Source organism: Acanthopagrus latus, chromosome 5, assembly GCF_904848185.1.
Source record: "Acanthopagrus latus isolate v.2019 chromosome 5, fAcaLat1.1, whole genome shotgun sequence".
Lineage (NCBI taxonomy): Eukaryota > Metazoa > Chordata > Actinopteri > Spariformes > Sparidae > Acanthopagrus > Acanthopagrus latus.
Genome location: NC_051043.1, coordinates 16,228,070 through 16,253,671, shown reverse-complemented (window position 1 = coordinate 16,253,671; position 25,602 = coordinate 16,228,070). Strand labels below are relative to the sequence as shown.

General features: G+C 39.6%; 1 protein-coding gene across 3 annotated transcripts in view; it reads right to left on the bottom strand.

Annotated features, from left to right (window-relative positions):
- Nucleotides 1-4,976: 4,976 nt before the first annotated feature.
- Nucleotides 4,977-25,602, bottom strand: part of slc4a4a (solute carrier family 4 member 4a) — a 57,886-nt gene continuing 37,260 nt past the window's right edge. For 2 of the 3 annotated variants that reach the window (XM_037097560.1, XM_037097559.1), the window contains exons 12-27: nucleotides 25,002-25,112; nucleotides 23,974-24,148; nucleotides 23,748-23,881; nucleotides 22,903-23,177; nucleotides 21,326-21,396; nucleotides 20,662-20,847; nucleotides 20,428-20,541; nucleotides 18,276-18,437; nucleotides 16,954-17,132; nucleotides 15,656-15,728; nucleotides 14,530-14,598; nucleotides 14,219-14,392; nucleotides 13,090-13,245; nucleotides 11,357-11,450; nucleotides 10,494-10,573; nucleotides 4,977-7,672 (exon numbers count right to left, since the gene is read on the bottom strand). In XM_037097560.1, the coding sequence (XP_036953455.1) occupies nucleotides 10,530-10,573; nucleotides 11,357-11,450; nucleotides 13,090-13,245; nucleotides 14,219-14,392; nucleotides 14,530-14,598; nucleotides 15,656-15,728; nucleotides 16,954-17,132; nucleotides 18,276-18,437; nucleotides 20,428-20,541; nucleotides 20,662-20,847; nucleotides 21,326-21,396; nucleotides 22,903-23,177; nucleotides 23,748-23,881; nucleotides 23,974-24,148; nucleotides 25,002-25,112 (2,017 nt within the window). In that variant the 3' untranslated portion in view covers nucleotides 4,977-7,672; nucleotides 10,494-10,529. The remainder of the gene's footprint in view (nucleotides 7,673-10,493; nucleotides 10,574-11,356; nucleotides 11,451-13,089; nucleotides 13,246-14,218; nucleotides 14,393-14,529; nucleotides 14,599-15,655; nucleotides 15,729-16,953; nucleotides 17,133-18,275; nucleotides 18,438-20,427; nucleotides 20,542-20,661; nucleotides 20,848-21,325; nucleotides 21,397-22,902; nucleotides 23,178-23,747; nucleotides 23,882-23,973; nucleotides 24,149-25,001; nucleotides 25,113-25,602) is intronic. The other variant, XM_037097561.1, reaches the window with a different exon arrangement.

The following is a 25,602-nucleotide window of genomic DNA, read 5'->3' as shown; positions in this document are numbered from 1 at the left end:
GTAAAATGTATAGTTCTGTTTTTTTGCACATACAGCATTTATTAGGATCAATCCCATATTGGTTTGGCAACCATATGAGATTTGTTGCCTTAATGTTAATGTCAAACATCACCAGACTTGTGCTTTAAATGGTTATATTTCAATATGGAGGAGTTCCTACATCAGCTCTCTTCTCCACAGACTGGCTGCAGGCACTGTCTCTTTCAAAACACTTACAATTATGCAAGTGGGCCGGAAACATGCTAATGACTCAGTGCGGTATGAGTCTGCCAAGTTCTTATTCAAAGACAAAAGATGCTGTCATCTTCACATCGACTCTTTTTTTTATTTCAGTGACAGAGTTTTTGTCCCTTTATGACACCTTTGTTCTTTCTTTGAGTGTCACTAAAAATTACATGTCATGAAGATGCTGATTTTTGGTTGCACATTTTGCACATTTTATATGATTGTTTGTTTCCTTTTGAACTGTTATAATGGTAAAATGTAGAGCATATGGGGCCTAAATTGCAGTTTTATTCAACCACCAAATCTGACCTGCAAAAGCATTCCAGGGCCACCCAGCATGTTTCTAAAATCATAATGAAAATAAATCAATTCACGAGATTTTCTTTTTTGTTTTTTGCATGTTTTGTTGTTCAAACAAATTAACCAATGTTATGTTACATACCTCGCCTCACAGATATGCCACCTTTGCATGATGGGATAAATTGGATGTAAGCAACAGGGAGGCTGTTCACATTTGTCATCTGTCCTGAGTCATCTGATCACAGGCGCACAGCTCTAAGTACAGATGTTGACACCCCTACGATGCATTCAGGATGCATTTAAGATCCAATCACCCAGATCACATTAGACTTTGGCCTGTGATGCATGTAACAAATTCTTTAAGCTACTTTCTCGACACCTGAGTAGAAAGTCCCAGGTCTCCCTTAAAAAATGCTATATTCTGAGGCTTGTTGCATTAGGAGAAACTTTACAAACATTGTGAACGGCTGTCTACAGCACATCTAACTATTTGGGCCTTCTTGTTAATTCGGCATAAGTAATACATAAATACATAGATCTGTTTGTTTTAGTGTTGTAGTTGCATCTTTGCATATAGAGAGGGAAGTGAGATCTGCTCTATGGGGAGGTCACTCAAGATACATGACGAGACGCATTCGAGGCCCGGTGGGAGTTGACAGGCTTAAAGCTGTCCACTTGTGATTGGATCACTTGGTTGTTCTTTATAATGCAAATCTGCCATTTTTGGTCACATCTGTTTTCCACAGGAATTAATGGAAAGGAATGGTGCTCCACTTCCATGCAAAAAAAGAAGTTTGGCACAGGCCTATCTACAGCATGCAATTTAAAAGTTTAAATCTGATTGAAGTAATTGTGTGTGTGTTTGTCAACAGTATGTTGAACACAATTGTTCCAGGCTTATGAGCAATAAGCCTGGAACAATTGTGTATTTGTGTAATGCTTGCAGTGCTGAGGAGTAACTTCAACGAAGCCCGTTCCTCTTGTCCTTACTGAACATCGCAGACAGAGCCAGCACGAAGCTCTCCTCCTCGGTAAAACAACAGTGGCTGTGTGATTTATGACTGCTGTCTCTCGGGAGAAAAGACAGAGGTAGAATCGGGTCGTTAGAGTGCAACAAAACATCTTAGAAAGGGGGTTTGGATGAACGTTGGGGTGTAGAAAGAGTCTGGCTTTTTGCACCAGAGATCAATCTTCAAATCCCATTTCCCACCAACAGTCAGCTTTGTTGTTCTTGTTTTCTTTTGCCTCTTTCATTTCAGTTTTTAAACCAAAATCACAATTCTCTGAACCATTTAGTTTTGGTGCTCAATCTTCATCAAAAGATGATAAAGGAAGGAACGAATGAACGGAGGAAAGAAAGTCCCATATGAGTTGCTATAACGTAGAAACTATATGTATTAGTGTTCATTCGATGCCTTGTGCATTTACACCTTTAACTCTATAATAAGCTCATTGTTGAGCCGAGTTCATGAAGTGTTTGGATAAAACACTCTGTGTTGTGCGTTGCTGATTGTTTACAGCAGCAGAACCGGCAGAGGCAGAGAACTGAGGAAGAAAGATAAAGGAAGAAAAGCTGCTCAATCAATCAAAGCATCTCAATCATTATGACTGAAACGTTTTCTCGGTATTTGTATCTAGTGCTCAAGAAATAGAAATAAGTTTGAAATAAGCTCTTGTGTTCTGCTATGTGTGTGTGTGTGTGGGGGTGGGGGGTGGGGGGTGGGGGGGGGGGGGGGGGGGTCTGTGTCTGTGTGTCTGTCTGAGAGAGAGAAAAAGATGCCAATACAATCAATGTTTTGTTGTTTTATTTATTATCAAAAGGTTTTATAGAACATGTAAGATTCTGAGATGTAGTTGTAACCTAGAAATAAGGTTTTAAGTTTATTTTAGAGCCGTAAACTACAAGTTGATTAACCTATTTATTAGAAAACCAGCTGACGACAATTTAAATAGTCAATAGTAGTTAAATAGTAAATAGTCTTTAAATAAGTCAAATTTCCCTTGTTTTTCTTTTTTTTTAATATGAGTGTTTCTTTAGATTTGAACAAAATGAACAAGGTTGTTCAGTGATGAAATTCATAATCAGTAGTTTCTTTTGCTCTGTCCTTCAAAGTCGATTTCCTCAATGAGAGTTTTAGTTCACCAAATGCTGCTTTGAGGGAAAGACAACAAGACTGAGGAGGCTTTGTGAAGTGGAAAAATGTGTTTGTGGCGAAATAATAACATAGAACTCTTGCAGGTGTAGAAAAGGAAAGAACAGCTTGCTTGTGTGTGACAGTATGAACCTGCACAGCAGCCTGGTCCCAGCATGCACAAGTGTTTCACTCGGACACCGACTGTATTTCTGAAGTACACTCTTACATCCTACAGGTTAGAAGAAAATGAGGAGGAAAAATACTCCTGCTTACTTTGTGAGCAGAACGTCCTTTGGTACAAAGTGAGCTTCCCCCTGTATGTTTCAACCTTTTTTTTTTTTTTTTTCCTTTTTTTAACTGCATCAAATTACAACAATTTTAACCTTAAACCATAATGGTGTGATCGTTAGTTTAATTGCGTCCTTGAGTATTTTTCTACCGGTCCCTAACTGCTCATCTCCCACACCTCCTCACAGTGTGTCATGGAGTGTCTCTTCTCTGAACACGGAGCTCTGCCCTCCTGTGGCTGCAGACACACCAGCTACTGATTTGAATCCTTTCTTCTGTTCTTTTTCAGCTTATCAAGACAAACCTCCACACAAAAAAGGTAAAAAGTAAAAGAAAACGCACACACACACACACACACACACACACAAAGGCCTTTGTGACAGTAACAAGAGTAAAAGTAATGTGTTACGCCCACCTCTGGAAAACGGCATCTCAACAATAATGAGCTGGCTTATTGTAAAACATCTTTCAAGCTCGCCCTCACAGCGGTGATGTCACATGACGTCAGTGGGCGAACACATGCTGCAGCACGGTCATTAATCCCACTATGTTTCCTCCAGAGCAGAGACCAAACAGCTTAATGACACAGTACATGTATAGAGTTTATATTTATCCTGTCAGCGGGTGTGCTCCTCTGTTGTATTCTACTCTGTTCTTTCCTTTTGCCATTCAGTTCAATTCAGTATACATATGTCACTGCATTTTCATCACCAGTAGCTAATGTTCTCCCTCCTCCTTGACTCAAACAACAGAGAACTGTTGCTCTCTCCTGGGCACAGATGTTGAGTTGTGCTTCCACCATCAGCTGATACTGAATATTGATCTGATACCAGTGTGTTAAATAATACACATACACATTATCATTATAAAACAGCTGTCCACTGCTAACCCTGTGTGGATATTATGGATGTGAAGTTACTAAAGTTGCTTGTTGTTCATGGATACTGGCTACTTTTGCAAAAAAATAAATAATGGCAGCCACATATAAACAAAGTAAAACAGTATGAAATTGTGTTGTCCTTTAAGGTCAGTTTGTTAATTCAGTCAATGAAGATCTAATAAATATATGAAGTGGTGTCAAATCGGTGCATAGACACACAGATTTCAGCATTTTAGGCAGTATTGGAGGCGTTTCCTAAACAAACCTACTTGTAACTCTTTTAAAAACTTTTTCTAACCTAAACCAACCTCAGCCATAAAATCAAGTCCAAAAGTCACTGGTCCCCACAAAGATATAACCCACAGTAAAACACACACATACACACACACACACACACACACACACATAGCTTCTACAGCTGCTGTTAAATTTAATATCAGTTTGACTGTGATTCTGTACTCAGGTAATTCATTTCACCATGAAGCTGGACTGCCCCTGACTAAAGAGAGCGAGAGTTAAAATCCCATAACATCAAGTACAATCATTAGGTCACTCATTAGATCTATATTCTTTACTGTGTCATATAAATGTGACAGTTTTACTGCTTGAGTGGCATTCAAAGTTTTCGTTGCAGGTTTCTGACTAAATTTACTTTGAGGGAATTCTTTGCAACCGTCAGAAAACACTTTCTCCTGTAAACGTGCAAAAGAGCAAACGTCAGGCAGCCGTAGCCTAACTGCAGCAGGACTAGTGGAGCGAGTCTCCCTGCAGTCAGTCCTGCAGCAGCTAATTTATGGTGATTTGAATCCCAACGAGAACTTTGCCGACATTTGTGTGACGGCTAGTTTCTGCAGGCTGTAATGCAACTGTTTGGCCACCAGAGGGAGCCATTCGATTAGTAATCATGTGGAGGAGAGGGGGAACGGTTCTCGGTTGAAGTTGTTAATATTGTGTGTTCAATTTACAGCTGATGTGACAGGCTTTAATGCGGAGAATGATAGATAGATAGATAGATAGATAGATTATTGTAAGATTATTATAATTGACAGAATTATATCACCTTTATGTTAATTTACTCTCAGCTCTCGTCTCCTTACAATATTTGCTTGGTTTTTCCACTCTCAATGAAAAAGCTGCACACCGTCACCATTTGATCATTCTGTTTATTTTCAATATACATTTCATTTGAAAAATATAAATTCTAAAATAAACCATTTCACCTGTTCTAAAAAGTCACAAAAAGTTAATCAAAAACAAAACAAAAACATCAGTATTCTGTATGCTAAAATTAACAGGTTTTCATTTCATGTTGTAGATTTGTTGTCCGACTTGCTAACACAGTACGACGCACTTCAACTCCACACAAAGTATATCTCAGACATGAAGTCACACTTCTTTCCACGCTCTGCTGCTGACGTCTAAGAACACTGATGTGGAGAATAAACAACATCGTCACTTCGGCTGATGAACTGAAACAAAGTAACCTTTAATGCATTTTGGTCTGAACCGACATGCCTTTGCTGTATTTACATGATTTTCAGAAGAGGAAGGCGGCTCATTTATCTCAAAGTTTAAATTGGAATCTATAGTGGTGATGAAGACAGAGACAACTTCCAGCTTAAAGTTAAACATGACACACTTAGACGTAAAAATCAGAGCGAGAAAGTGCTACAGTGTGCCCTTTAGAGATAAAGTGGGGATACTGTCATGACAAACAGTGCTTAAGAAGCCAGTCTGGCTCGTTGTACTGGAAGTAATACTGGCCAGTAAAAGTCAAGTTGGCATATCTGAGGGGCTCAATACTTTGTGTATGTGGCAGTGGACTGAAGTGAGTAAGACGCTTATGTATCTTCAGCCTGATTTAAGCAAAGTAAGTAAAAAAACGACTGCGGATGATTTGTTTTAAGGATCAGTCTGGATTCAATCAAAGTCCATCTTAATGTAATACTCACACGATTGCACAGTTATTATTTGCTGATAACAATACCTTCCTAATGCAAATACACTGCAAAAAGGATGGCAGAAGAGATTTACAACACAGTGCAAAACTGTATTCGAAATGTTAGCATGATGACAAATGAAAGTGGTAGTGGAAATTATGGTCTTTCAATTAAGTTCGTATGCTGAGCTGTGGCAGACATATGTCCTGGGAGCCGTCTATACATGTTTTAACCAGAGATTAGGGCCGGGGTGAAATGTTCTTCGTGTACAACACTGATCTCATATCACGTTCTAATTATAATGATCAAGATCTAAAACGATATATAGTCTCATGTCACGATAACAACGAATATCACACATTTTGCCCAGCCCTGTCAGATGTGGGCTCATTGTCATTGCAATTTGAGACTCGACTCAGACTTGGAAGGTAAAGATAATAACAGCAACCAATACCACGTGAGATTTAGATTAAGATAGACCTGAAATAATCAAAATCATTTACTGTATAACTTTTTTCTTTTAATCTGTGAACCCATTCTCACATCAGACAATTCAAACAACCACCGAGACAAAAACAAAATACACTGGCTGCGGACTGAAGCCGTCCCACTGCATATAGCTTACATGGATTTGATTCCCTTCTTATTTGTTACATCGTTGCTATGAGAATTTCAGTCAGGATCGATCTCTTATAAGCCACTTAGGTAAAGTAGTTTGTGCAGAACAAGCAACTATATGATATGCACTCCGAGTTAGAGTTAAAGTTTGGCTGAGGAAAATCAGATGATTATGTTTAGCTGAACTGTTCTCTACCCACAAAGAAACAAAAAGGTAGGACACAAGAAAAAGGTTACCAACATACACACAAACATAATGATTTAAAAAAAAAAAAAAAACATTAGGAAAAAACAAAACATGAAGAAATGTATGATTTTAATTCAAACAAGTAACAAAAGCTTTGAAGTGAACACGTGAGAGAAAGATTCAGAAAATTAGAAAGGTGAAGCAATCAAAACCGCATCAAAAAGTGATGATAAAAATATTTACCTCATCTGCACATACAAATATGCATTAATTAACTGTTAATTAACTTAAAAGATCTATTTGCACACATTTCCTTCACACGCTATAATACAGTGAATCTCTTGAATCATTTCAACTCTACAAGAGGACAGAGAGAAAATATCAAAACCCCATGCTGCGTCAAAAATCAACATGTTGCATTTGTTCATAATAAGCCATTGATCTAGAACAAGAGGTAGAGCTATAAAAAACATAATTTTCCTGCTACAGGAAAATGTTATTAGAATAATTCAATTTATATAAAAAAAAAGAGTTCAGACAGATGATATATAATATATATATAGATTTATATAGATATGTTTATATAGATATATATATATATATATAAATATATATAGAGAGCAGGGAGGGTGTTCCATGCGTGGTCAGAGAGAGCCACAGCTTTACTGTAGATCAGCGACATGTGGGATGAGTTGCATAGTAGAGTAGTAAGGAGTTACATTTGACAGTGTTTGTGAAGCAGTGAGAAAAATACCGAGACAAGCTAGTGAAGACAGACATGGTTTTAAAATAGCTTCATTATGAGAAACGTACTGTCGTGTTAGACAGATTTTTTTGTCGCCTCTCGGTTTTTTTTAAGAACCACCTATTCAGAGCAAAAATCCTGAAAACTGTGGAAAGGAGTTAAAAGGAATGAAGACATAAAGGAAAGGGAAAAGAGCGAGTTGCCTTGCGGGTGCTGCAGGATTCGCCTGGTGGTGCTTCGGTGCTCTACAAGGACGTTTCAGATCCTCTGCTCTTCCAGTAGAATGAATTATCATCGTCTGGGTCCATCTCTATTCTAATCTGAGGCACAGACTTCAGTGGACTCATCTCAGGGCTGAAACACACACGTACATCTATTGTTAGGACATAGTGTACACTTGGATATAATGTAGTATAACCTTAAATCAAAGGAACAGTTTGACATTTTTGGAAATACACGTAATCATTCTCTTGCTGAGAGTCAAATCACAAGATTGATGCCCTCATCTCTTATATGTTGACAGTTCAGGGTGTGGGATTTATTGGGATTCAGTGGTGGGATCACAAAATGCAAACAGCTTCCCTACAGCAGCTTCTTAAAAGACAAAAACTCGAAAGACCCTTTGTCCATTCTGGGCTGCTGCACAGCAGTGAAACATGGCCGACTCTGTAGAAGACAAAGTGCTCCTTCTGTAGATATAAAAGCTTCATTCTAAAGTAATTTACCAAACTATGTTTTAACTAATACAAAAACATAATAATTAATATTACATTCCATTTCTTCCAACATATCCCCCTATGTCCTACACTAATTATGCAACTGGAGCCACAAACTGGTTAGCTTAGCTTAGCTTGGCTCTGTCCAAATGTTAAATCATACTACCCAGTGGTAACATCTTGGCTGGTGAGTGAAGGAAGTCACTGCTCCTAGTTGACAAATAGTCTGACAACTTCCCGAAAAACTGATTGAGAGATTGAGTTTAATCGAAGGGGTTGTAGGCTGCTGCAATTTAGTGTCTTCGTCATAATTCCGTCTTCTCTGTGACGTGTATAAAATGATGTGTTTATCAACGCATTACTGAGATAAATCATTACTGCGTGAGCAACAACAGCATCGCGTTTTGGTCTCTGGCTGCAGAAATAGAACCAGTGATCGCGTTTGATGGTTCCTGAGGTCATCTGAGCTCAAAGCAATTTGGCTTCAATCTTAGCGGGGACAGGATTAGTTTTGGAAGGGGGGTGGGAGCAGCGTAATGTCATCACTACCAGAGCATCACTGCAGTTCATGCCCTGTATGACGTCAGTGACTCTAATGGACATGTGCACAGACCACTGAAAGGCCAGAGGTCTTCAAAGTAACGTGAGATCAAACTCTTCCAGTCTTGATTTCTTTATATCTGCATTTCCAGCCAGGACAGGAGGCTACAACATTTTTTTATCTACAGCATCGGGCCAATTAAAGCTACTTATCAATGGCAAGCGAAGAAATTTCGGTTGTACTTTAACTTAAGTTATTTGTAAGAATAAATTCTTCACTAGAAAATCTATACTGAGTTTCTAAAATGACAAATTGTTAAGGAGTTAAAGTAAATAATAATGTATTCAGTATGGTAGTTAGAAGTTTCACCTCAGCCAGCAGTAAGTAATGTGATAGTAATAAAAATGGGATGATTTAATATAATATGATATAATGTAGTATCATAAAATGGGACATTTCTACCTCTACTTTTGATAACTGCTACTTGATGGTTTTTGATGCTAGTATGTTTGGCATAAGTAACATTTAAATTCATGACTTCACTTTCAAATACAGTATCTGAATACTTCTTCCACCTCCATCAGTACACTTTGCTTATAGTTAGTCACCAGCCATGTGAACGAACGACAGCCTGTCAGTCTGATTTCTCCAGCTTGAGACCAATTAGAAAAAATAAATCACGTAAGTTGTTTGTTGGCATCACAGATGTGCTGTGATCACAGTCGCTTTTCACACATTGTCCCAACCACTAATCCTCCTCTGTCTGCACTGCTCTGACAATCTTAGAGCAGATGGGGTAATACTGGAACAAAAACGTGACCCTGTGCATATGACCCGCGGATCCTGGTCATCAAGAGAGGTTGTGGGCATGATGAAGAAACATAATCTCTTCTTCAGCATCATAATCATCGCTCTAAATATTTGCCCAAAAAACAAGGCTTGTTCTGCCTCTTTGAGTCTGATTGTCTCCTCTAAAGCTCATATAAGCGAACCACAGTGTGTAGTTATCACGCAACAAAGGCCTTTAGTCACGGTGCCACATAGACTGGGTCAGTTTCAGACCATTGTTACTACTCTAAATGGGCCTTGATCTGTGTGTCTGCAGGAGATTTTATCTGATATAAATCTGAAATATTCTGCGGCAGATGATGAGATTCAAAAGATGTTCAAGATTTAGTTCATGTCAAGTAGAGGTGAATATCATTTTGAGTTGTTTGTGGTAACCACATGTTGCTGGTGACAAACATTGGAATATTAAATCATATTTTAAAAGATTACAAATTTGAACTGTACAACAATGTGAAATTCTTAGCTACCCTCATCTTTAAGGAGTATCAGCTCATTGTTCAGTTAACTGTTTTGCTTCACACTTACTGTACAGCATCCTATTACCTCTGCAACAACTAGCAACTGAACACAGTGTAGGCATTCGGCAGCTAAAGAGCCAGAAATGTTGGTGGTAAAGATCCAAACCAGAGCTTAAAGAGTACAAGTACTGGACTTAAGGAAGTTGCCAACAAGTTTCTCAAATAAACTTAAAAGTTTATGATGGGTCAATGTTGTGCTTACAACTTGTTTCCACTGCACCCAAGTGGCCCCAAAAAAAATTACTTATTGCAGGTCTTAAGTCCAGAGAGAAGCAAGAAGTCTGTTAGTCACTGAAAATCATTTAGCTATAGATTACTTAATTAGCCTCGCTGACCTTTAAAGTTCAGATTAGCATTAAATGTGAGCTAGTTAGCTCGCCTTCTGACCTTTTGCAAGCTTTGATGCCACATTCATGAATGAATTCAAAGAGAAAATCAGTGGCCTGTTATTTTTTTATTTTTGTTCCCTCTTTATCCTTTAATTTGGCCTGTTAGGTGAGAAGATTTGCGAGAGTGTGTGGCTGACCCTCAAGCACACGGACACATCTTACCTGGATAAGCAGTTGGCCTGGTAGTAGCGAAGCTGCTCAGCACGATGTGTGACGTTCAAGGAATGATGGGGACTTCTCTCCTGTCAAAGAAAGAAAACGGCCATTAATGTGCCTGTAGCCATACTTGTACAGTCAGCCCTCTCTGACACATGCTTTAAAGTTTTACATGTATTTAGGACTGCCACTGATTTCACTAACAAACCCACTACAATTAGCCGTTAGCTGATTTGGGTGGATTGACAACCTGCACATGCACGTACAATATCTATTCAAACCATTATGTTCAGCACTTTAAAATACCTCTTTAAGTTAAGTGCAAAAGCAAATGATGATGAGGAAGTGTTAAAAGCTTCATAAGGTACGGTTAACCACACACAACAAAAGGCACACAGTCTTCCAAGTTATATGTAGAGATCTTTTGCATAAAGCTGAAAAAAACAATAATACAGTTTAACAATCTGTGTAAGTTCATGCAATAAAAACCCTTGAAAATCCATGAAATCAACAGCTTTTTTGAACAGGTAGGATGAAATTGTAAAGAAAAGAAAGGGTTAGGCCAAGGAAGGAAAAATTCTGAGGGGGACAGACAAATAAGATCAGTGTTGCTGGAAGGCATATTAATCCAAGAGCAAAGCACAAAAGGAGAAGACAGAGTTAATGTTTCATGTTTTGAGACACAAGAAAGAGAAAGGCAAAGACGGAAAAAAAATGTTAATATCATGCAGCGAGCGAAGGATAAACAGGCAACAGAGCATCAAGCACTCTGATCTGGAGTCAGTGGAGACACAAGCGGAGCAGGAGAGTCAGGCAGGAGGAAGAAGTAGCTTTCCTTCTGCACTGCTGGTAGTTCGGGGTCTACTCACTGTTAGACGCCTTATCACCTAAGAAGGGCTCCTGCTCCATCATGTCCATCGGGATTTTAATGCTGGGAACTTTCTCATTATAAGGATAGTCAGACTGTTGGAGAGAGGAGATGCACATCCTGAGACCGGACCTCTGGGGGTGTCGGATGAGTTAGCATCAGCACACGCATGCATGTATTACCAAATCTTTCATGACCTTCCCCGAGTACATTCATTGCCAAACATTTTCTCTTAATAAGGTGCAACATGTAAGTATCATTTGAATTAACACTCTGAACAACTCCAAACAACCACTAACCACTAACTGCTGCAAACTGTGGCTGCAGTTAGCTAGTAAGCTTATTTAACATGCAGCTAGCAGTTCTGTGCCTAGACCGGGAGCTCGGAGCATAGAGATAGTGCAAGTGCTGTTTGTTAACAACGCTTGACGTACAAAATGGCAAGGGGCTAGCTGATTAGCATGCTAACTTCAGTAGATTTATCCACAACAGAATACATAAAGGTCTCTGATAAACGTCATATTCTGTTGCTTTTGTTTTGTTTTGCTTTACTGAAATTGCTCATATCACACCTTTAAGGAAACTTCCACTGAAAAATACAGAACTCTTGATTACAAAAACGAGATGTCGGGATGCGACTGCTATATTAGGCTCCATTTTATACATTCCTGGTTAAAAAAAATGTAAAAGTAAATGCAACATTGCATTAAGAGCTTTATGTTGAGGAGTACAGTAAAAAAAAGACAAATCATTCTGCCATGTAAAAAGAAAAAAATAAGGGCATAATCCATCAAGCGCTTTCCATTTGAGAGGAGTAATTTTTACTTGACTCACTTTCACTTGAATGCACTGGATATTGACTACTAGAACTGGACAAATGCATCATTCTATGTCAGTGATCACAAAAACAAGCCAGCTTGTTATCCATTGAAAGTGGTCCACGTATGCACGTTTCAAGTGTTGTGGAGTCACATCATTATCATCAGCTCAACCACTTACGAGAGTTGACTAGTCTGTGGAAAAAAAGTTTCCCAAACACGATGTCTAATCAAAGTCTAGATAATGATACCAGATCTGAAAAGCATTAAGCACATCCTTGGTTTAAAATGTGCAGCAAAAAAAACATGTCATTTTCTGCAATGATTAAGATGCACCATGTCATCAGAGCTGAGAGAGTGGCAGTTGGGATCCACTCCAGTGTTAAGACGCATTAATGCAGACTGGAGTTGTGCCACAAAACAACAGAACTGTTCCCAAACCAATTAAACCAAATACAATCTGAACGCAGGCCAGCTTGGATCTCGGGTCAAGTCTCGGTTACAAATGGGGCTGAGTGGATACATGAGGACCTTTGCTTCCAGCTTCTGGGCTTGATCTTTAGCTCAGTTTGAAGCTATAAATGCAGAAGTATAATAACACATACAACAATATTCTTGCATTCCATGTCAGCCACATGAACATGTAAAAGAAACTGAGAGAAGCTCATCTCTGACGTTTATACACCTGGATGTTGGTTAGCCAGTAACTAACCGCTCAAACGGTACATGCTGCTGCAAAAGAGAACTAGGAGCAGGGAGCAGGGCTGGAGGTTGTGGGTGAGTTCGAGAGACTTGTAATCAGGCTGTCATGTAAAACAAATGATAAGAAACTGGAGAAAATACAATACATTTACTTGTATCGGGTTCCTCACAGATACAAGCCTGGTGCATTCAACTGCAGGATCAAAACTCTTACGTCTTCAACGTCGCTGTCTATGCTGTCCCGTTTTTTCTTTTTATCGTCCTCTTTCTTCTTCTTATCCTTCTCTGGGATGACGTCATCCAGGAAGCCGAGGTCATGCTGGGAGAACATGTAGTCCATTGCTTTTCTGACGGCTACCAGAGCAAGGATCTAAAAACAGAAGAACGAGAGGATTAGAGTGTGAGGCAAGTTTCCACTCTCATTTGTTGAATTAGTGTTGGTCAGCCTGGTCTGTTTAATTACACTACAGTGTATTCTAACATCCCTGCAAACATTCAACAGATTTATTTTATTTTTCATGAGCTGATGTTTCAATAATCATTTGTTAAAATCTTCAGCAAAAGACAATATCATTAAATGATTGTTGGTAGTTTCAAACCAAACAAAACAACAATGTTTAAAATTGTGTTAAGATTTTGCAAAACTTCAAGACAATTAAACTAGATATGTTTAATACACACAACATATAATGTTTTTTAAAATGGCATAAATTTAAGCAGCTTAGATAACACAAGTGATAAATGAGGCCCATCTTAACACATGGAATTTGATAAATAACATTCATACACAGACCAACGAAACAGTGTCAGTCATTCTTTGTGAGTTCTGAATTGTAATTATGTGAAACACCATGACTATCATAACTGGTTTATCACTCACATTAACAATCCTCTGTTTACAGAGTGATTCAGTGTCATGCTGACTGGACTGACTCCATCTCAACAATCCTCCTTTAATATGTTTGATTTTTGCTCCAGTTGACTTAAAGAATAGTGACAGGACTGGTTATTATTTTATGTTTTGGTTGTAAACCAAACTAAATCTAAAATCTTGAAAATAACCCTTTATTCCTAAATATTAATATTTGACCTTTGAAACAACAGGTTGATTAAAGCTTCCTAACACAGGGGCCACTTACTGTAAACATTTTTTTAGTTTTCAGCATTAGTCTTCATGGCCTCCGTTAACAGAGATGCATAACATAACACAACTGAAAATTAATCAAAAACAACTGTGCCAACTCCTTCTGCTGATGTAATCCACTAGAAGCAGCTGAAAGTTCCTTTAAAAATCATCTTATTGTTTATTGGTTGAATCTTAATATACAAATGTCTCTTCTTACCATGACAGGGAATATAATAGCAGCCACGGTGGACTTAAGGATCCAGAGCAGAGCCAAACAAAGGACCTGGATGAAGGTGAAGAGGTGGACCTTCCTGAGGGGAACGTGTCGCAGGTAAACCAGGTCCGGCTGATGCTTCGCCGGCATCAGGAGCAGCTTCAGGCGATCCATAAACTGCAGACAGATAAGTTTCAGACACAAATGATGGGATGCATTGCATGCATGAGTGTGTCAGAGTATCAGAGAGGTTCCCCTCAGCTTATATGTCATGTGATTTTGTACAGAACAAATAAAACCTTTGTAAGATTTACCTGCACTCCATTGAGAGAAGCGACTCCCATGTATAAGAAGACTCCATACAGCACAGGCATTGGGATAAACTAGGTAGGACAGAGAAAGCAGATTAAAGCTTGTTTTAAAGATTAAATCAATGTGAATTTATGTTAACAGTAATAATTCAGGAGGTCATAAATGTGAGACGCTGCTTTGAATTATCTTTTCACATTTACCTAAAATATTTTGCTTCTATTACTAAGTGAGAGCTACACGTTATCAACAATCGGCCTGAAAGTAAAAGCAGTTTCAAGGATATTTATTTATATGTACACACATATGATGTACATTTGTCATTTTAATATTAAATTTATAACATAACCCGGAAAAGCAAACACTACACTAATATGATTGAGTTAGATAAAGGGGCTTGTAAACACTGATTAATAAAAAGATAAATGATGTTGTAGCACTGATGTAGCTTTGACATGACACCTGTCACGAATATAAAGGAATCCTTATGAATACTTACGACTGTTGTCAATCGGTCAGTTACTATTTCAGTCTCCTTCAACCAAAGTGTTACCAATGATGTTAGCATCTATACAGAACAAAGAATATAGGACTATTCTGTGTTTTTCTTTTCTTTTAAGAATGAAACAGGTCCCTCGGGTGGTCCTGAAGGTTAATAAGTCTTCGAGTTAATCTATACTATAATCTTTTGTGCTCTACTGACCTCTGACCTCTGACCTCGTCACACACAGACTGCACGCAACGGAAGTTTTGCGGACTGACTGAGGCAGAATTAATTATTTATCCCTTTTTTTGGCAAAAAGTTAATCAATGAGAATCCAAACATTGAACCTCGTAAACAAAGTCTTATTTTCTTATTTTGTTGTGTTTGTTTCATTTCACGTCCTTTTCATAATAGAAACTTTCATGCCAACATGTTTTTGTGCCTCACTGTAAATCTTATTTAAGTTCTCTGAATCTGAGATCTGTTTAAACAAAGTGGCATTTTGGCAGCATGACATTATCTCAGGCTGTAAAGCAGTCCTACTTTGATTTAATCTGTAAATTGAGCTCAGTCTCTGAAGTTTAATCTTCTCAAGATGACCAAGTGACTAACAAACACAAACAAATCAGAGGACAATCTCTGATTACCTTTAAAATGGGAGACATAAATACAGACAGTCCTGTCAGGATGAACACGATGACACCGGTGAACCTCTGCTCTCTACAAAACAAAAGAGAGGGAAGAAAACAAGAGTCATAAGTCATGTCATTATTAAACTTTTCTTTCCTCCTTTAACTACAATAATAATGTCCAAGAAAAAAACGACTGATTTTTTTGAGGTTATCAATCATTTCCCAGATCTCACTCAGTTTAGCCAAAGCCAAGACAATCCCAAACATCGTAGGAAGTTCAAAGTTGGTGTGAATGTTTTAGGGTCTTGCATGACAAGAGTTTGTTAGTTCAGCTTGCAGCTGACACATCAGGAGCCTCTGGAGGATGTCACCAAGCAGACACGAAAACAGCTCCCCCAAAACAACCTCTAAAAAACAGGAAAGACATCACAAGGTGTCTTTTTGCCATCTCAATGCCCTGCAACTTAAGAACACACATCCACAAAAAAAACAAATAGAGGAAGAGGAGTTTTGATTTGTTTTTTAAAGTGTGTGTGTGTGTGTGTGTGTGTGTGTGTGTGTGTGTGTGTGTGTGTGTGTGTGTGTGTGTGTGTGTGTGTTGTCAAATGGGGGAAGATTGCATGTGTTTTCCTAAGTCGCAGTGAGATGAGCTCATTAGTTTAACCAATTAATACAATTATACAACTTCACTTGAGTACATGGAGACACTGATGGACAGCAGAGAGAATTTCTTTCCATAAACAAGGTGATTCTTCTTTTTTGCAGACTAAATTTCCCATACTGTCTCATAACTTCTGAACTGTCGATGTAAAAGAAAATGTTCTCTTTTCATGCCTAAAATAACAGCCCACTATTACGTCCTATCACATTATATTTTTCTGCAACCCGTCTTTAAATGTATTTCTTTCTCAATTCAATACAGTGTGTTAAAGTATCTGGATCCATTTGGGGTTTTTTGCTATGCTGTATGCTGCTTTCAGTGGCTGCAACATTAAATTGTAGCCTCATCCAAACTTTGATGACAGGTGCACAACTTCTCAGAGGGATTCTGTAGCATTTGTTGGCATCTCACCTATAGGTGGTGCTACAGCAACAGGGTACAGTTAATTTACCATGTGCTCATGAATTAAGACTGCTTCAAAACACTTCAATATTCCCAAACAGGATTTTTGTATTCTGTAAATCATCTTAGCTGCCATCCGGGTGATTGTCTGTCAATCACATATGGATCCAGGTAGAGAAGAAAAAGTAAAACACGATCTATTGATGAAATGCTCAGTGTATAGTTTACACACATACTGTAGCAGTCTTACCTCACTCCCAGGAACTTCGGCTGCTCTCCAGGAGCCGATGTTTCAGTTTCCATCTTCAGACTGTCGATGTGAGCGATAGAGATAACGGTGGCAGCCACGTACCACGGCAGGCCCATGAATGAGCAAACCACCAGGAGAACGGCCACCCAGAACAGATCCAGATGGTAACCTGCCCCTTTCTGGTATAGACAACAAACACAAGGTCAAAGGTCAAGTATGTGCATGTTTATGCATGGACAGTATGCAGGGCTGCAGACACAGGCAAACCTAAAACCCAGGAGACAGCCCCTTATTTTAGATTTGAGCTGTAATAACTAATCAATCAACTGATTAGTTGTCAAATAATTAATTAATCGACAACTATTTTGATCATTTGTTGTTGATCATTTCTTGTTTGTTTTTAAAGGAAAACATTCTCTGATTCCAGTTTCTTAACTGTGAATCATTTCTGTTCTCATACTCCTCTATGACAGTAATTCAAAAATCTTTTGGTTGTGGACAAAACAAGGCAGTGGCAGATGTCATCTTAGGCTGATCGACTGAACACGCATCAACATGTTTGACCATTTTCTGACTGTATCTAGACAAAACAACATATTGATTCATCGGGCTAATAATCAGCAGATTGTTGGTTTCAATAATGTTTGATGTTGTTATTTTATGCTTTTATTTTATGTAAGGTGACCTTGGGTAACTTGAAGGTAAAAAATAATGTTAGTTGCAGCCCTATTATTTATAAAAAAAGTTCTCTGACATGACTCACCAGTAGTCTTTAAAGGAAAGAGTCACTCAACTAATATCGAAAATCACCGCTCGGCCTCAGCAGTGACTATGAACATCTCAGGTATTTGCTTTTTGAACTGAACTGTGTTCAGTCACTGCCGTGAAATATCTCTCACTCCCACGAGAAGAATGACAACAATATTTAACTACAGTGTGAAGGTAGAAAGTGTCCTGTAAACACTGCAGTTTGTTGTGGGAAACGCATAAAAATCCTTGCTTCACATAAATCAGGTGAGACAACCAGGGAAAAGGTGAAAGCCTGACTCTTTTACTGCAATGAAAACACTTTATATCATTTTTTTTAGCGTTTAATTTAAAAGACACTGTTTTCTACATTGTGTATAATGCAGATTCAAGCATTTTCGCTACATCTTGGCCATGTTCTGAGATGCAAATCTGCCATCTGAAGTACCAGAATGCAACAGAAATAACTTCCAACTCTCCACTGCCTCACTCACATACAGACTTTCCTCTACTGGGTCACCATTTACCACCTGGCCTAGAAAACACATATTTTGTGACTAAGGTTTCTTATTCACCTTCAGCATGTGCTCCTTCCTGTTGACGATCACAGCAGTAATCTGCTGGTCCATGAAGACCAGTATGGTGACCAGCAGGGCAGGAAGAGCTGACGCCAGGTAAACCCACCAGGGGTTTCCTCCGAAGGGGGGCACAAACCAGCCCCGGTTAGGACTTGTTGGCTATAAGGGAGGAAGAGAGAAGCTTCGACACATCAGGCTTAATGCATGGACAGAACCTTTTACTTTTAAGGAATTCAAACATATGTTGGTTGCTTTTGACAAACACTGCCTTCTACCATAAGCTCAGCTCAGTGCAACATTCCTGCAAATACATAAAATGTCTTTCTGCACTGACCACTTTGGAATTTGGTGCTCCAGGTGATTTTTCAACATGTTGACAGCCTGACAGAGCAGTCACCTGCCTCTCTTTCTACCACCTAAGCTTGTGTTGCCATGTCCTGCCTCTTTTAACTATAGTATAGAAATCATGTTGGACTAAGTGGTTTAAAAACAAACAATTAGCTTTATTTATTTGACCTTTTAGCTGCATTATTTTCACATGGTACCAGTGTTGGGAGAAGTTATCAGATCCTTTAAATTAAGTAAAAGTACCAAGACCCGACTAAACCTTACTTGAGTAAAAGCCTGCAAGTGTTATTAGCTGAATGTACCTTCATGTGAAGTATGGAAAGCAAATGAATGCATTCTGAAGTTCAGTGGTTCCTGTTCAGTCTTTATCACTGCTGCATTATGTGTATGTTGCATTTCTCTGCTGTACATGTTTAAGGTTGAACTCATTTTAACACACTGCTGGCTCATTTGATCTACAGCAATGCATCAAATTCAACAAGACAATCATTATGTTGCATTACTGTCCTGCGAGAACCTAATAATCTCTAATGCATCTCTAATAAGTCAACTTTTCAGTGTCAGACAAACAACCCATTATCAGCTTTGTGATGATGCATTTTTCAGCTTATTTCAAATGGTTTATTCATCTTAAAAGTTGGAGGACAATAAGAAACAATTTTGACAATTTTCGAAGTGGACACATTTGGAGATACATGGTTTCCAATGGACAGGAGGGGTATGTCATCTGAAAAGTAACTACTAACTTGTACAAAATTTGTCTTTGAGGTGTACTGGAGTATAAGTATAAAGTAAAGTAAACAAGGAAATACTCAAGTTAAGTACAAGTATGTTGGTGGGAGCCGAATAGACGCAGCAGCTCGCAGCTCTGTGTTTTTTCTTTTTCTCCAACCGACCCCAGACAGTCAAACTGGGACACCACCTCTCCTCCACTCGGACACTGAGCACGGGCTCCCCACAAGCGTGTGTGCTGAGCTTGTTGCTCTGCTCCCTCTATACCACAGACTGCAGACCTGCCCAATCCAGCAACACCATTGTTAAGTTCGCAGAAGATACAACGGTGGTGGGACTGATCACGGGGGTACTCAGGGAAAGTAACATCTGTGAGAAGCTGCTGGTGACTGCTGGCTCTACCATCAAGAGCATCTTAACCTACTGCATCACGGTGTGGTTCTACCACTGCACTGAGGCAGACAGAAGGAGGCTACAGAGAGTGGTCAAGACAGCACAGAGGATCATCGGATGCCCCCTCCCTTCCCTCAGAGACATTCACCCATCCCGCTGCCTCAGCAGAGCTGAGGCAATCATAAGAGACAGCACCCATCCTGCACATCACCTGTTCGACCTGCTACCCTCTGGCAGACGCTACAGGTCCATCAGAACCAGAACAGACAGACTTAGAAACGGCTTCTTTCCACAAGCCATCATGGCACTGAACACAAACGGGCACTGACACACACACACAAGGACAATGTGCAATAATTATACAACACTGTACATATTTATCTATGTATTTTTTATACTTACATTGCACTACTGCCTTGTACGTTTTACTCTATCTTTATGTTGTCTGTATACTTGCTGTCCACTGTGCAGTGACAATAAAAGGATTCTGATTCTGAAGTATGTTGAATTTGCACTTAAGTACTTAAGAGTTGATTTATCTAGTTACATTCCACCACTGTCTGGCACTAGAGTCTGTTGGAGTCTTACTATATTTTATGGAGGCAATCCACTTTTACAAAGTGTACCTGAGCTGAGCTTTCTGCATGAACGCTTACAGAGCAGGGAGGGGACTCACCTTGAATTCAGTTGGCACAATGAGTTTGGGAGTATCGACTCCTATGAGCATATCAACCCCGCAGAAGATGAGGATGGCCAGGATGATGGCAAAGTCACTGATGAGTTTCCTCACCTGGGTGAAAGTCAACACAAACACTTCACTGTAACCCGCTTGTTCAAACATTTGGACACTCAATTCATCTCTTTGGCGGGTGACCTGTTGGATTAAATAACGGTAGTGTGTGTGACTCACGGTGGTGGGGAAGAACGGGCTGGTCTTGAACTTCTTCAGACACATGGAGCAGGTGTAAGTGCCAAAGAACAGGATGAAGGACATGAGGGCGATGTCTGGGACAAACTCGCAGGCCTTCCCCACCAGCTCCCCTTTGTACTTCAAGCACTCCGTCTTTGTGAGCGACGACCATGTGGCGTTCATTGGCTGCACAGAGGAACGACGATTATAAAGTTATTCATGCATAAGTGTCACGGTAGAGCTGTGACAGATACAATAGAGGGTTTTCAGGTGAAGCACTGTGACGTAACGACTAGTAACTACCTCAGTGCTTTCAGTGTTTTGAAGTAAAGAGAGATAAAGAAAGCCGACCTCAATTTGGAAACAATGTGCTTATCAGATTGTTCCATTTTCCGTCTAACATAATTGAACTGACAAACACAACACAACTGTCTGTTTCAATTTTCTCCTTTATCTCCCTACTTGTGGTTGGAATGCGATTTGTCTTTTCGAGATTGTACGTTCAAAGTCCCTCAGCTTCAACACTGCTCAAAGTAAATCAGTGGTATATATACGGTACAGTACGTCAGAGTTCAGGATGTTATCAATAAGAATGTTTTTTGTCTTCAAGGCCAATACAAATAGAAAAGTGAACACAGTCAAAGATGATGGAAATGATGTTTACCAGATCAGTGTTGTTCCAGTACCAGACAGAAGTACCTTCTAGAGGATCACTGATGATGTCTGTGCTGTTCTCTGCAACAACATAACAGAAATTCCTCTCAGCACAAGTTTAAAAAATGCACAGTGTAGCACTGTTGAACACAATATGGACGGTTTGGAAACAAAACATCAAAATCAATACAGGAGAAGCAGAGATATTGCTTTCTTTATTCCATACATTCTTTTTCCTTTTCAAAACCTGAAACACAATGCAACTTAGCCTCTGAGTGACATCACTGAAGGCAATTAATCAGATTGCAAGCAGCTTCCTCTAGAGCGACAAAAGACTTCATACTACATTGATCTTATATGCAGTAGTACTCCCCAAGACCTGCAAACACACTTAAAGGTGTAAAGTGTGCTGTTGTCAAGCTCAGGAATGGTCACACTTTAATTTAAATTCTAATGTTAAATATAACATGTTCTCTCAGCATATATCCAGCATGTTGCTACTCCAACAGTTGTCATGGTTGCATGCCTACGTTTAGCATGTTGGCTAATCTCAGCGCCACCAATGTCCGTAGCAAATTTCATGACAATCCAATTGTCAGGAGATTTCACTCAAGGGACGCCGTTGTGACAGTGGACTAAAATATTGCTGTTCAAATCTGACTGATGACCTTTGTTGCATCTCTTGTCCCCCTACTGTGTTCAAAAAATATTTTTAAAAATAATTTTAGCGATGTTTCACTCAGGGCCAAAGTGTTGCGCAACAAATGGGGCGCAAATCTCGGCTTTAGTGGCAGCCAGGAGTTTCCTCAACTTATAGTCGATGTTACACCACACTGTTTGGATGATGCGTCAGCTGCTCACTCGAAATAAATATGCATCTGTTATTTCCTCTTCTGTGGTATGCAATGTACTCTATGTGGAGCAGCATGAGGACTAGCTTATGTCTGTGTGTGTCTGTGTGTGAGTGAGTGTGTGTGTCAGAGAGATATTTTTGAAAGCAGCAGGGGATTACCAGTAATTCAGCGCTGCCCCCTCTTCATCTCCCATCCTCCACCCGAAAAGAAAATAAAGAGGCGCGCTGTGTTGTATTAAAGTCTCATCAACAGCACTTGTTCACTTTTGTAGAGTATCAACAAAAGAAAGTGCTTCGTTGCAACATCACACAGAAATATGTGGCCATTCATGCCAAACTATGACTTAAACTCAGCAGCTTATGAATCTTAAATTATTCCTGACATCAACCCAAGTTAAAGTGGCCCATCATGCCATCCTCCTCAACACATGTTGCATGAATGATGGGGAAACTTTGCAACAATTTCGTGTAAACAATGACACCATTACCAGCGTATTAACCCCTCCTCTTATCCAATTAAACTCAGTGACTCTGTAATCCTCTTGGTTTACACAATGCTCCCTTGTCATGCTGTGCCCACATTAACACAAGGTCTCAATATTATGTTAAACTGGACAAAATAAAAATGTCTGTGTCTTATAGCAACCCATGGGTATAAAACACACACACACCACACACACACACACACACACACAGCAATGTCAGCTAACCTACTCAGAGTTAGTACGTCTCACCTAGAACAGCAGGGGCCATACAGAGGCAGTCATACTGCGTGACGTACTCCATCCTGAACTCGGCGTTGATGGGGTAGTGGTGGGCTAATTTGATCATCTTCTTGAAGGCATCATAGATGAAGATGAAGCTGATAAGACAGGAGAAGCCCTCCTCAGTGAAACGGGTGAAGTACTGAACCAAGAAGCTGGCATCAGTGGCCACAAGCACCAGGCAGAAGAACGCCGACCACAGGCCGATCCACAGCCGGAACTCCAGGTAGTCAAAGTTATTATCTCTGAATGAAAGAACAGCAAATCACAACAGATGTTCATGAATAGTCTGACATGTACTTTAAGTTGTATATGACAAAACTTTAGGGCGACTGGGAGGACATAAAGAAAGGGATTTGAGATTAAAGTTCTATCTAAATCAAAGAGTCATAACATTATGGAGATTGATTGATTGAAAAAAAAGGATAGTGTTTCAAGACTAGTGAAAGTGAAAACAATCAAATTCTTCATTTGACAGATAAAAGCTGACTGACTTGTTTCACCTGATTACTGCATCTGAGTGATTAAAGTCTTAAAATACAACTTTGTTTTCCCAAAACATTTCAGTTTTGAAAAGGTGTTAAAACCACTAAAATATGTTGACGTTGTTCTCAAAATCTTCATCGGAATGAATTCTGTGTAAACATGGTCAGTTCATATGGTAGAGATTTGGAGTAAATTTATAATGAGCAGGGTTTGGTGCTTTTTGAGCCTCATCAATGAAAGTGTACCATATGAAGAAGTGCTTTTCAAGACCAAAACCATCTGTGATTAGTAGTTCAGCCTCTGGAGAACTGAGGAAATGAAGAACACACCTGCTGAAGTTGAAGAGCAACCGCTCGAACACCAGAACAGGCCCGGTGCTGCTGAGGATGGTGAGAGGCTGGCCAGCCAGCAGACAGAACACCCCACCGCTGATCGCTGTGCCTAGAAAACTCTCCAGCACACCCTGCACACATGATGGTGAGCAGTGAGGGGACAAATCAGAACAGGAATCAAAAACACTTGGCAAACTTTTAAAGGTTCAAGTCTCGGTCCGACCTGCATGTTTTCGGTAGCGTCCCCCAGCAGACCTCCGAAGGTGATGGCGTTTGTCACAGTTCCCAAGTAAATAAACAGAATGGCCGACAAGGCCTGAATGTGAAATGCATCGGTGAAGTCACTGACGAAGAAAGGCGCTTTTCTTTTGATGTCAAGTAGGAGACCCCCACAAAACCTGAAAACAGAGACACAGGAGATGTGTTGTTTTCCCACAAAATGACCACAAAGCAAAACAAAACCAACAGTATGAATATATGTTTACAGTATTTGTATGCAGCCCCACATAAACTTCAATATATGATGCATTTTAGTTAGAAAATCATATCCAGTGAACCATAAGCACGGTGACTTTAAAGACAACATCATGTTAACCAATTACTTTCTATTTCTTTTTTTTGCACTTTGAAATCTGTCAGGTAGGACATTTTTTTTTCTGCTCTTGGTTCATTGTAGCTACAGTATGACATGAAAGCAATTTGCACATTTTATTTGCACAAGTTTTCATCGCCTGCTGTCATTGGTCATTTCTTCGGCCATGACCATTAACATCAACTTGAACTGTTTATTCCTGTTTATTCCTAGCAGAGACCAGGACAAACAAAACTGTTATGTTGCGTGCAAACCACCTGCTCTCTCTGGCCACCCAGCCACTGCTGGGTGTTAGCGTCTCTAAGTGTGTGCCGCTTGTGATATTTTCCAGGAAAGTTGCCACAATTACCCAGTGTACATCTTTGGTGTTAAAGCAAATGCAGTGGCTTTCATCAGTGGGCCATAGGTTTAGTCATCATTGTCAACTCTCAAACCAAAACTAATATTTTCAAATTTTTGGTTCTGTTCATTATAAGAAATGTGTTCCGTTGTGAGTGTTGACTATCCTCTTAATGTTTATTTTATTCTTAAAAAACAATTTAATTCTATTCCGTGTTATTACTTTTGTCTCACATTCTGCACTGGGAGGTGCTTCACTGTTATGCTTTTTTACACTGTGGCCATAAAGAGTTGGCGTTTGAATCGTCATGATTCCATACCTTCCAGTCTTCTTCAGCTCGTCCCCAACAGCGTGTCCCCCTCCTCCATGACCTCCATCATGAGGCATATCTCCGTTCATCTGAGAGTCCCCTCCTGCATACATGTTTTTCCTAAAACACAGTGTTTTTCAGTCTGCAGGCTATTTACATTTAGTTAACAGTTCATCACAGGAAAATCTGATGCAGGTCATGTATTTAAATGTCTCAGATGTCTGCTGGTGTTGACACAGCTAGCAGTCCCTGGAAAAACAGCTTCAAGTGTCAGCATGCTGTGGCCTCTTTTCTTGTGCTGTCCATCAGATGATGTTGATATGTGATTAAACAGAATGATCGAGAACCTTCCTGCTTTACTGAGAAAACCTCAGCTTTAAATATACCCACTGCTGCTCTTTCATAATTGAACAATGTTCTGGACACCTGGACACACCTCAGTGACTCTGCAGCTGCTGCTCTTCTTTAACATAATGTAGCTACTGCACACACAGCACTCACAGCACCTGCTGATCTGTTCCCTCTTAAATGTTTCATGCAGGCCAGTGACCAAGTCATCATATTCTCATATATGAGGTGCCAGAATTAAAACGATATTTGTGTCAGCTCG